This window comes from Amblyomma americanum, chromosome 5, assembly GCF_052857255.1.
Source record: "Amblyomma americanum isolate KBUSLIRL-KWMA chromosome 5, ASM5285725v1, whole genome shotgun sequence".
Taxonomy (NCBI): Eukaryota; Metazoa; Arthropoda; class Arachnida; order Ixodida; family Ixodidae; genus Amblyomma; species Amblyomma americanum.
Window position 1 is genome coordinate 34582226 of NC_135501.1, and position 12191 is coordinate 34594416.

Genomic DNA, 12191 nt, shown 5'->3' on the forward strand with positions numbered 1-12191 from the left:
CTGTTCATAAAATAAAAAATAATTAATGAACTGTAACTAAACATACACAGTACCGGTGGACGTCATCACCAGCAACCTGTAACTATGTCCATTGTAGGAGAGACCTGTTCTAGTATCCTCCCATTAACTCTGACCAGAAGGCTCAGCTGGTCACAAAGAACACTCCTTTTGTAATAGGAATTGGCATATCCATTTTAAACCTGGATTCATGTCTGGTATTTGGTATTAGGGCACTCCTGTATTAGGGCACTCGCATTCCAATCTATTCTCACAGCTGTTTTTCTAAATACCAAAGCCCGCTATTGTATGGCCATTTCCTAGCCAAGGCAAGAATGTGTGAGATGCCAACTTCTGTGGGCAATTCCACAAAAGTAAAAATTAAAAAAACAGCCATGCCTGCACAGCCAAGGCAACCTACTATATCCACGCTCTGAACTGGTTACACTCAAATGGAGGAATCACAATGGCATGAACTTTATTACACTTAGCACCTTGGCCCCCTTTTCACAGGTGAAAGAAATTCAAAGAGAAAACACAGTCCCTAAAGGTGCTTGAAAAGAAAGTGTAAAATATTTGTTGCAATTACTGTACTGTTATGCAACATTTTTCATGTGTTATTGCATGGTGGGAGACAAAAACCATATACCATGTGAGTTTCCAACAGCAGCAATCTATCTTTTTTAAACTTGTACGCAATACTAATTACTCTAAGCCCCTTGCAACGATGATAAGTGAACACTTGTTACACTGGCCAGCCATGAGTACCACATTTCATCACCACTAAAACGAGTTCATCCACTTTCGCTTTCAAACCAGGCACGCTATGCCAGCTCAAAGTCTTTCTAGCAGGGCAGTGAGGAGGTCGTTGAGCTCCGAAGTGACCTTCCGGGGATCGTCCACAAGGCCTGCGGTGACCATGGCATTTCCGAAAATCTGCAGAGCAAGTTTCTTGGCGAGCTCGGGTTCTGATGAGCGAAGCCCAGAAAGCTTTGCAATGATGGGATGGTCGGGGTTGATTTCCAGTGTGGGCTCAAGCAGCCGATACCGTTCTTCTTCCGAGAAGCTCTGGAGCGACGTCTTCACAAAATGCCGCGCAGCCGCCATCTCCTCAACAGACACCAGGCAGGGGTGCTTCTGCAATCGCCGAGTCACTTTGACCTGCATGGCAATCAGCACAGATATGCATTGCGCCACAGCTGGCTGCAATTGAAAATCTAAAAATGCAGGATTGCAAAAAAAAGCATGATGAAAAAAACCCCAAGACTTATACAGCGCAAGCTGTATTGGCCTAGTTCACGCTGTCCTCATCCTGTCCGCGTGCCCTTGAGCATAGGAATGCACCAGCGTAGGAATGCTTGGAGTTAAACAACTACAGCATCATCATCAACAACCTGACTACGCCCACTGCAGGGCAAAGGCCTCTCTCTCCAGTTAACCCTGTCCTTTGTAAACTGCAGCCAACATATGTATCCCGGCAAACTTTTTAATCACATCCGCCCACCTAACCTCCTGCCACCCCTGCTAGGTTAGCCTTCTCTTGTAATCCACTCAGTTACCCTTAGGAACCAGCGGTTATCTTGCCTTTGCATTACATACCCTGCCCAAGCCCATTTCTTCCTCTTGATTTCAGCTGGGATGTCATTAACCCGTGTTTGTTCCCTGTTCCCCCACCCACTCTGCCCGCTTCCGGTGCACATGTGTACAAAGCTGTCGGCTCGAAGGCACGGCCACTCTACTGTGGTCTCCATCATTCGGCACAGGAAAATGTGGACAACTGAATTCGAACCAGAGGCCCCAACGCAGACAATGATGCAGAGTACACTTCCTTCAGCTGCAAATTAACGCAGATATTCACAGGCTCCTTTTTTTGCTTTTTGATATATTTTTTTGCTTGTTCGTTCAGGAGCAGTGCCAGTCATGCATGGAACCATCCATGGCACTGCCAGCTAGTGCTGATCGCTCGTCACACCCTGAGGGTAAGCAGCTTAATTTTTTACCCTGCTCCCCAGGGACTTCCGCAGAAATTTTTGCAGAAAAGACGGTGGGGGGGGGGGGGGGGGGGGGGGGGGGGGGAGAGAGACAGATTGTAGGCAACCACCAAAAAGGCACTATTTGTAGTCTAAACTATACAGATAAAAAAAATTAGAAACAGCAAATTAGTGCTGGGCTTAGAGACGACACACTGGATTTATTAATGAACTTGATAAGCAAAATGCAAAAAGTTATTTACAATTGCTTCGTGAACAAGAGTGGACAGTCTTGCTGCATGCGAGTTTGTATGTACATACCGTTCCATGCTGCACACACTGCACTAGTGTTGACGACAGCTTGGCTTCCTAGGTATTTACATTATTTACATTCGTCTGAAGCACTTAACACTCATTATTATGCACAGAAAACGAAGGAAAGCATACAATGTTTATTTAGTTATCATCACACCCACAGCGCCATTGTCTGGCATTACAGCTGGGGGGGAGGGGGGGGGGGGGAAGAAAAAGTACACAAATACCACTGCGTGCAGGTGGGTACAAAAAAAAGATAACATTGAGATAGAAAGAACACGGAATTATTATACATAAAAAAATAAAGAAAAAACTGTCACAGCATGGAACAAAATGAATCATTGGATGGTATGGACACTACTTCCTCGGACAGGTTGTTCCATTTCAATATTGTTTTGGGGAAAAATGACATTTTAAAAAGGTCAGTCCGGCACCTGTATTCTTTAAGTGAATGATCTATCTGTAAAGACACATAATCAGGGTTGACTATATATTTTGTTCTGTTTATTCCGGTTCATGAATGAAATATAGTATGAAACAATTTTAAACACAGAACTTTCCTACGCTGTTGAAGAGTGTCCCAACCCAAAGGTTTTTTAGCGCTCCTTACACTGAAATATTGCCCATAGTTATTAAAAACAAAATGAACGGCCAAATTCTGAAATCTTTCTAGCTTTTGAATGTCAAGCAAGGATTTCAAGTCCCAGACTGTGCAAGCGTATTGAAATATGCTTCTAACATTTGTATTATACAGCTGTTCTTTAGTCTTTAAAAGAAAGAGTTTTGCGTTACGTCGCAGGAAGCCCAAAACGCGGCAGGCTTTGGCAGTAACAAAATCCACGTGACGGCGCCAAGACATCGCACTGGTTAAATATACACCAAGGTATTTAAATTCCCAACACTGAAAGCAGTCTACTATTATTAATATTATAAGTGAAATTGTGGGGAAACTTCTTTTTAGTGAAACACATATGTACAGATTTTTGTAAATTAACATGCATTCCCCAATTCTCACACCACTGGGCTACTTTACACTCTTTTTGAGTAATAAAAATCATAATCATTTAATTAAAATATCCTATTTAGTTGGATAACCATGCTAAAAATTTGGTTTCAGTTTCATACAAAACAACTTTGGTATGCTAGCTTACTCCCACTGAAATGGCTGGCATAATAATGATACTGCTGACCTCTCTGACTTTCAATGCAACACAAGCTTAAAAGCTTTTTGAGGGCAGATTTCTGGGTCAGGTATAGGAGCTTGGGGTGATCGAAGTTTTGTAAGGGAACGGGGCATAGAGGGTCTACAAATAGGCGTGATGCCACAGAAGAGTGCTACATTCTCCCTATCAAGTGCAGCGGCTAAGCAATTTTTACCAAAACTCAACTAACTTCTCGCGATAGACAGAATAAATCCCTTTGAATTAAAAAAAAAAGAAAGACTTTTCTATCAGAATCGCTTGCTATTTTCAATAAGCAGCTCAGCCAGTCTTTCTTTCATTGCAGTGACATGACCGGCAAGGTCAGTCAAGTGTGAAATGTGTTGGGTCGCAATCGTGAAAGGCGTTTCGTACAATATGCGGGACTTGAGCATGCTGATTGAACCTGTGTAGCTTCTGTAGTGATAGCTACATTACGGCAGCATTTCAAGCCTTCAGCGTGGCTGCGCTGCCACGCTGCCATGTGGTTGGCCACGTGGTGCGGAGGAGCTGCCGGCGACGCGGCGCTGTGGCTGATCACGTGGCTCAACACATGGTTGGTCACGTGACCAGCCACGTGGTGCAGAGCAGCTGTTGCTGCCGGCAGCGTGGCGGCGAAACCAAGCTGCCACAGCTGTGCACATGCGCCGTGTCAAGCGGGACGAAGATGAAGAAGGAATGCCCAGTGAAACGGTTTGGTTTGGTTTACGGGTGTTTAACATCCCAAAGCGACTCAGGCTATGAGAGACGCTGTAGTGAAGGGCTCCGGAAATTTCAACCGCCTGAGGTTCTTTGACGTGAACTGACATCGCACAGTACACGGGCCTTTAGAATTTCGCCTCCATCGAAATTCGACCACCGCGGCCAGGATCGAACCTGTGTCTTTCGGGCCGGCAGCCGAGCGCCGTAACTACTGAGCCACCGCGGCGGCTCCCAGTGAAACGGAGCGGCGAAAGACTGACTTTGCAATTCAACTGAGCAAGTTCCACTCGGCCAGCTATAGTTATCACGTCACTCCAGGTTTAACCAGAGCTAAACCACAGCCAATTTTTTTTTTGCTAGTGCATACAAAAAGAAATGTATATATACATTATCCGAAATTCTGGGAGTGGGGGGAGTGGAACCGGAACTACGCAGCCGGACCATTTTTGAACCTAGTGAGAGGGACCTTCCAATCACTGTCACATCTACTGCTGCAGGCACTTTAAAGGGACGCAATGTTACCAGTTGTAGTCCGTGGAATGGCTGGTGATTACAACTACGACTATGGCAACAGCAGCGAACAGCACAGCGAATATGTGCCACCTCTACAAAGAAACCAAGCTTGTCCCAACCCACCTTGTGCACCATGGGTCCCAGCTCCGCCTTGAGCCATTCGGCCAAGCCGCGCACCTCCTCGGGCTCCTCGTGGGCCTCCTCGGCGTCTCTGCGCATCTCCTTCTCAACGGAGGTGATGCTCTTGCGGCCGAACTGGCGCAGCTGTGCCAGCACCAGCTCGTCATACGGCTCCAGGCAGAAGAGCACCTCCACGTCCCGCGAACGCACCGCCTCGAAGTACGGGGACGCCTCGGCCAGCTGCCGGCTGGGCGCAGCCAGGTAGTAGATGTCACGCTGGCCCTCCTTCATGCGGCTACAGTACTCGGTCAGGGTCACAGTGTTGCCAACTGGCTGCTGGGACGACTGGAAGCGCAGCAGCTGCGCAATCTCCTCCTTCTCGGCCTGCAACCGGATGCCCCATTGAGATTGCACTGACGGCCATGATGCTGTACTTGTGCATGCTTGTTATACATTGTGTTAGATTGCGCCACAATTCATTATCAGTGTTATGATGCATCATCGCAAAGAAGGTAGAGATTGTTCTTTATCGTGCATCATACTGAGTACACATACGTTCTCAGCATCATCGATGCCTAGTGAACCAACATCGACATGATACAACACATGGATCTACCAGGACATGCAAAGCACGCATGTTGTGTGTGCTTGAACACTGACACCTATAAGGCGTGCCCTTGGACTCTGCCCTAAGGGTGGGCTGATCGAATGTCATGGTGCTACACACATCACGAAAAGACAAAAGGAAATCAATGCGATCATGACAGTCTCAGCTGGCTTTTTACTGATGCAAACACTGCAATTTTAAAGCATACCATATTTCACATCCTCTTCCATATGAGTCCTGCTCGTGTTCCAGCAATCTCTTATTGATACAATGTTCGGTTTAGCCCACACAATCTTCCGCAAGTCAATGTCTACTGATAAACAACAGCGGCCTTGTTAGGAAAACACTGGAGGACTCCAATGCTGCGCTTATGAGTTGATGCAATAGCGTGCCCCGTTTGGTGTGACATCTGATGATGATGTGACTCTTTAGGTTCTGTTCTTTGACTAGTCATCATCTGCTTTCCATTCTGAGCAGTTTGACACTTCTGAATGCACTTTTGATTTTTTTCTTCAATTGTTTCAAATAATCAATAAATTAAAACACTCTAAATTTTCTTAATTAGCATCATCAAGAATTGCCTTGTAAATTGTAAATTGGGTGTTGGGGAAAGAAAATGGCACAGTATCTGCCTCACATCTCGGTGGACACCTGAACCGCGCCGTAAGGGAAGGGATAAAGGAGGGACTGAGAGAAGAAAGAAAGAAAGAGGTGCCGTAGTGGAGGGCACAATAATTTTGACTGCCTGGGGATCTTTACGGTGCACTGACATCGGACAGCACAGGGGCGCCTTTGCGTTTCGCCTCCATCAAAATGTGGCCGCCGCGGTTGGGTTCGAACATGGGTACTCCGGATCAGTAGTTGAGTGCCCTAACCAATGAACCACCATGGCGGGTCATTGGCCTTTCATTCTGAACATTCTGACACCTTTGAGCCCCCTTTTTCCAATTTTTCATTTCTTTAATTAATAAATTAATTACAATGATTTCATTAACTTGCCATCACCTATCATGCAGCAATCAATAATCAATCACTAGAACCACAAATTACAGTGATATGACTTTTTTTACGCAGCCCCCGATTATTTCCCACATGCAGTACTGACTACCGCTACTCTGACGGCTTTTCGACCGAACAAGCTGTATATGCTATCGCACAATATAGTGTTTCCTGTACTTAACCTATCATAAACTCACAGGAGCCAAACCTGCCTCTTATTTATAATGATGGTGACACCTCAGAAAGTCCCATTATAAATGAAAGATGAAAAGATGAAAAATATAGTGAATCCCTGGTAATTTGAACTCACTCATCTTGAAATATCAGTTTATAGAATGTTTTTCACAATGCACAATACAGTCCAGTTAGCACCTTATTCAGCCAGGGTAGTGTTTGGGATAGTTGTATGCGCATTATAGGGTCGTAGAAGCGCTCAGAAGACGAAGACATAAAAATCGCAGAGTGTGTCCGTCTTTGTGTGCCTGTCTTTAGAGCATTTTTACGATCCTATAACAACGTCTTACTGCCACTTATCACGAAATGTTTTCGTGATCAACTTTGAATATATCTAAACTTCTGGCCTCTGAAAACTTGAAGAAATGGTGATCAGCTAGTGGTCTGCGGAGTCTGCAGGTAACACCACACACTGTGCCAGAAGCCAACAATAAAGTCTGAGCTAGCACACCACAAATCACACCAACACGATTCTGTTCGACTTCTAGGCATGCCAACAGCCAACATGTGCCGTGTTGGAACCCCTGAGGCAATGATGCAAGGCCGGACAGACTGAGGGAGAGAACATTTGTTAAGGAGTGGATGCCTGTGAGCTCCCTACCCCAACACCATTTAACAGGCAGCCATGCTGTCCCTGCCACAGAGGATATGGCAGCCAGCACACCCGACATTTCATTTCCGACACAATTGCAAGCTTCAAGCTCATGCACTCTTCTCTGTCGGCTATGTTTCTGGTACAGCTCAGCCACTGGACAAGCTCTTTCAGTACTAGTTCTATAGTCTATACATAAGCAGCTGGTTTGCCAAGACTGAAGGCTAAGATTTGGATGCACTATTAGTGCGCCGAAATTGTTGGCGCTTTGCCTATTTCAAAATTCCAATCACCTTGAAATTTTTTACCATTTTTATGACCGACTCAAAAAAGGTTGAGTGTACAAGGAGACGAGCAAAGTATCAAAAGACCACTTCCTAGCAAAAGTGGAAGTTTATTACCTTCCTACCACGTGCATGTGCTGACTGCGGGAGAGCTGGAGGGCTCAAGCCATCTGCCCCCCACAAATTGAGCGATGGGGTCAGGAGGCAGCAGGTCTTCTTTCACATGGTTTAGGAAAAATCGACTAAAGAACTACAGCTGCCTAAAAGCTGGAAGAACAGCACATCTTAAACTGCTGCAGGTAGTACACACATTTGTCTCCCACCAACAAAGGAGAAAGATGACAATACTAAGAATTTTAGTCCACTTCACAGTACAGGCAACAGGGAATCCAACTGGCAACAGGAGCTTTCCGAACGCCTCCTGTTTCAAGTCTCCATGCAGAATCAAATAAATGGCCACCTGATAAGCACAGGTTTTTCTTTGGTGCACAGTCTTTCCTAAAACTCCAAACCCTCTCCGAACACTGAAATCATGTCTTGAACCAAGCCACCAACTATGAACACACCTTTAAAATTCAATTCAGAGATAAACTACGTGAAGAAACACATTCTTGATTGTGCGGTGGCCTTTATATAAAATGAAGGTCAGTGAAAATAAGCCAGCTTTCTTCGCACTGTCAAAGCCCTGAGCCCATCCCCTCCGATAAATCGGCATTCAATTCTCTGCGTTGCTGCTTGTTTACTACAGTCTTTCATAACATTTGGCTCCGGTTTTTGTCTTTTTGTTTGTACCGAGTCTCCAAATTCATTTACATTTTTGAAAGATGAGTTTATAATTTGTCTTTAAAATTTGAATTGTTTGCTTGTTTAAATATTTGCACTGCCCAGTGTTTTCTAGACATGAAGAGTTTAAAATCCCTTTTTAATTTTTGACCAGTTAGCTTATCGTGCAAATGTTTGTATTATCCAATCGTTTTTACAAATTAAGAGTTTGTAATGAGTTTATCATATTTGAATTGTTAGCTTGCTGCGGAAATGTTTGCGTTACCCAGTGTTTTATCTCACTTCGTCTTAGGAAGTTATGAATGTCTACGAAGAGTTTACGTATTTTTTCAGTTTTGCTTTTTCATTTATTTATCTTACAGACCACAAGGCCATCCCTTATTTGCTCGACTAGAGACAGATAAAACTGATGTTTACATATATAGCCTCTCCGCCTGCATATATCTCTTGCCAAGGACTTTAAGTGGGGGAGAAAGAGGAACGAATGAAAAAGAGAAAGGGTGCTAATTTGGGCCCAAGCCTCCGCACCCCAGCAGACTGAGAACTCACCATCTATGCTACCACATCACGCAACATGCAGCTATGTACATAAGAATGTGCTTCACCAAAGCCCACTAAAATTCATCACCATCAGCAGCCTAAGTATACCGTAAAAACCCACGTATATTACAAGGTTTTCCCGTAATTTTAGCATGTCAAACTTCCACCTCACATTATATGCGGATCCGAACAATTCTTGGCCACCATCCGCAGTTCCAGTTTCGTTATTGTCGAGTGCCATCCCGCTTCGAGCGAAAGGAGGCGCTATTTAGCGGTGGCGTAGGTCGGTAGTTTCGATTTCGACACATGGTCACTACGCTGATCTGACCTCGTGACACCCAGCACTATCGCGCCTCCCATGGTATCGGGAGCACAAAAGCAGTCCTTGGCTGTTTTAAAAGAAAAGTAATCGTAGCTGCCGAAAGCATCGGTACCGCATCAAGCACTGCTGCATGGTCTGGATGAGGTAGGGAGAGCCTGCGGTTACTTCCGCCGGACACTAGCTTCTCTAGCCACGCTGTGCAGTTGGACGGTGCATGCTTGGGCTAGCATTCCTGAGGAGCTCACCGGTTGTAATTTCAAGAAATACGGGATATAAAACGCGCTCGTCAGTAGCGAAGACGTGTTTTTGTAGAAAGATATCTGACAAGGGCTTTTCTCGAGACGATTCACCCAGCAACATCAACATTAAAGCACCGACTACACACTTCCAAAGCATGCGCGCCTGCACATGCTCGCGGAGCGGGACATGAATAGGCGCAAGCGCGGTGCCCAATATGTATCTTCCAGATATCTGGCACCCTCGCTACACGCGTGTCGTATCTGGCGCGCCGGCGTACATAAATAATCAGAGTATGTTTGGCTTTCGCGACTTCTGGAACGTTCTCAAGCTGACTGCCTTACTCGCACTATACGCGGATGAAAACTTTTTTCTGTTTTTGCTATCCCCAAATTACACCTCGTATTATACACAGGTCTGTATTACTATACGCGGTTTTTACGGTACGTCTACCGGAGGACAAAGGCCTCTCCTCAACAACAATGCCAGCAAAATCAGACAGTTTTGGCAAATCAGGTTCTCTCCTCCTACCCTCTCTCACGCCACTCCCCCCCCTTCGCAAGCCTTCATGCCTCCTCCCCACATGCAGCAAGCGGGAGAGGGCTACCACATCAATAGCAACACACCTCAAGCAATGGACACACAAATTTTTGTCCTTTCTTCACAAAGTTCCGGTTTTTAGAGGAGTACTTCTGTGGGCCATTGCTCACCGTTTCTGCTGCCACACTGTAAGGAGTGAACAAACAGAAGTTCCAAAGAAGCTCCACCGTGGAGTGAACAATATGGTTGTGGTTTAAATAAAAAAGGCACTGAGCACATACAGACTGAGTGCATTGGGTTGGTCTTGCATTCCTCTGCTCATGACTGCGAAGGTTAGGCTGACTAGTGCTGCCAGCCCGTGGCTATAGCGCCTACTACATAAGCAGCAACGCTTACCTGCTCGTGAGCGGCCAAGATGCCCTCCTTGAGGAAGACGCCATAGTCTTGGTAGAAGCGACCGTAGCTTTCGGGCTCCCGCTCGGCACTGCGTGCCAGATGCCGGATGAGCCGACTCACAATGACCGTGCGGATCTTGCGAATGAGCGCGCTGTCCTGCAGCAGCTCGCGGCTCAGGTTGAGCGGGATGTCTTCACTCTCAACCACACCTTTGACAAAGCGCAACCACTTGGGCAGGATCTCTGCCCGGGGCTTGATCAGCACCTGGACACAGCAGCAGGTGAACACGAGTGCACTGTTAGAGTTGTGCTGCAGCAAAGATGTCTGCTACAACACAGAGTTGCAGGCAGTGCCATGGCAGGGCGTTAACACTTTCCTGCCCATGAGAAAAGTAGTGGTTTTTGGGTGGCATAGGAAATATTTTTGTTCCTTTAACAAACATGCTTCATACTCCAGTAAATAGTACCATTGTTGCAAGGAAGAAATTCTCTTTTCATTGGTATTAGTCTCAATGAACATGTTTATTGGAAAAAATATAGACAAAAAAATTTACACAAAAATTTTCAACACTGGGCAAAATATACAAAAACATCTACATTTCTTCATACACACAAAATATAAAAATTTTCAGTATATACATTTTGTTCAGGAGAGATCTGTGCAACGTTTCACAAAATTGCAGCTTTCTATGTACAGAACTTATTGAGGCGCAAAAAAAAAATTAGGTATGGTGTGTATCATGCCAACGGGCAAAAGAGTTTCTCGATGTAGTGAAACACAAATTGGTAGCACAGGTCTCGCAGAAGACATTTGTTTTTTGTTCAAGACGTTGACACCCTGCAGATAAGAAATCTGACCTTCAGCACACGGAGGATATCTACAGATCAGCGTGCAAGCACAGCAAAACGATTCACAATTTCACCAGCGCTGCGACTAGGAACAAGAACAGAGAAGGAAGACAAGGACAAGCGCTACTAACAACTGAAAGTTTATTTGAAAAAAACACAGATTATATGCACACAACTGACAACCCAAAGCGCCTGCGCTTCCCCCACCTGGCACGCAAAAGAGAGTTAAAAATCTAGATACAAAATTTCACACTCATGTAAGTTTACAGATGGTGTGCTAACGCACGTGTCGATGTTCTTGTGAATGTGATAGGCTTCACACAACTCCCTAGTTAACTGATCTGGATGACTGAATTTAATCTTAGCCCTGTTAAGCAGAGGAAAGCATGCTTTTTTGTTAGACACACCGGGTTTGTTTAGAAGACAATCTCTGTAATGAAGGGACAGATTTGATGAAGGAGCACCATTCAAAGAGGTTCTATGCTGACGTAAGCGTGTATTTATGCATTTACCGGTTTGCCCAATGTAACTCTTGCCGCATTTAAAAGGTATGTCATAAACCACTCCCTCAGCACATGGCACAAAGGTTGACTCATGATCCACCTGGCATGCATTTTTTCTTTTGCCTCTTATTTGCTTCTGTTCCCGGGCTCTTTTGTCAACAATAGCACAAACCTTGCCTAGTTTATTAGGGACCGAAAAGAGCACATTTACCCCATATCTAGTGCCAACCTGCTTAAGCCTATGGGATAACTGATGAATGTAGGGTATTACCGCATACTTCGTTCTGTCATTGCCGGAATTTTCCTGTGCTTCATGTCTACCAAACGACTTCATCTTCTTCAGGATCTTGTTGCTAGCAAGCGCCATCACATCTTTGGGGAAGCCCGCTGACCTTAGCCTTTGAACTTGCTTATCGAAACTGCTGCCTAAAGTATGAATACATGACTTAGTAAGTGCAGATCCTAAACAAGACACTGCTATGCCACATTT

General features: G+C 45.1%; 1 protein-coding gene across 1 annotated transcript in view; it reads right to left on the minus strand.

Moving 5' to 3' along the window:
- Nucleotides 1-450: 450 nt before the first annotated feature.
- The window catches only part of Trap1 (TNF receptor associated protein 1), a 57313-nt gene continuing 45572 nt past the window's right edge, over nt 451-12191 (minus strand). Inside the window, exons 5-7 of the mRNA XM_077664729.1 lie at nt 10351-10614; nt 4820-5200; nt 451-1158 (exon numbers count right to left, since the gene is read on the minus strand). Coding sequence (XP_077520855.1) covers nt 832-1158; nt 4820-5200; nt 10351-10614 — 972 coding nt within the window. The 3' untranslated portion in view covers nt 451-831. The remainder of the gene's footprint in view (nt 1159-4819; nt 5201-10350; nt 10615-12191) is intronic.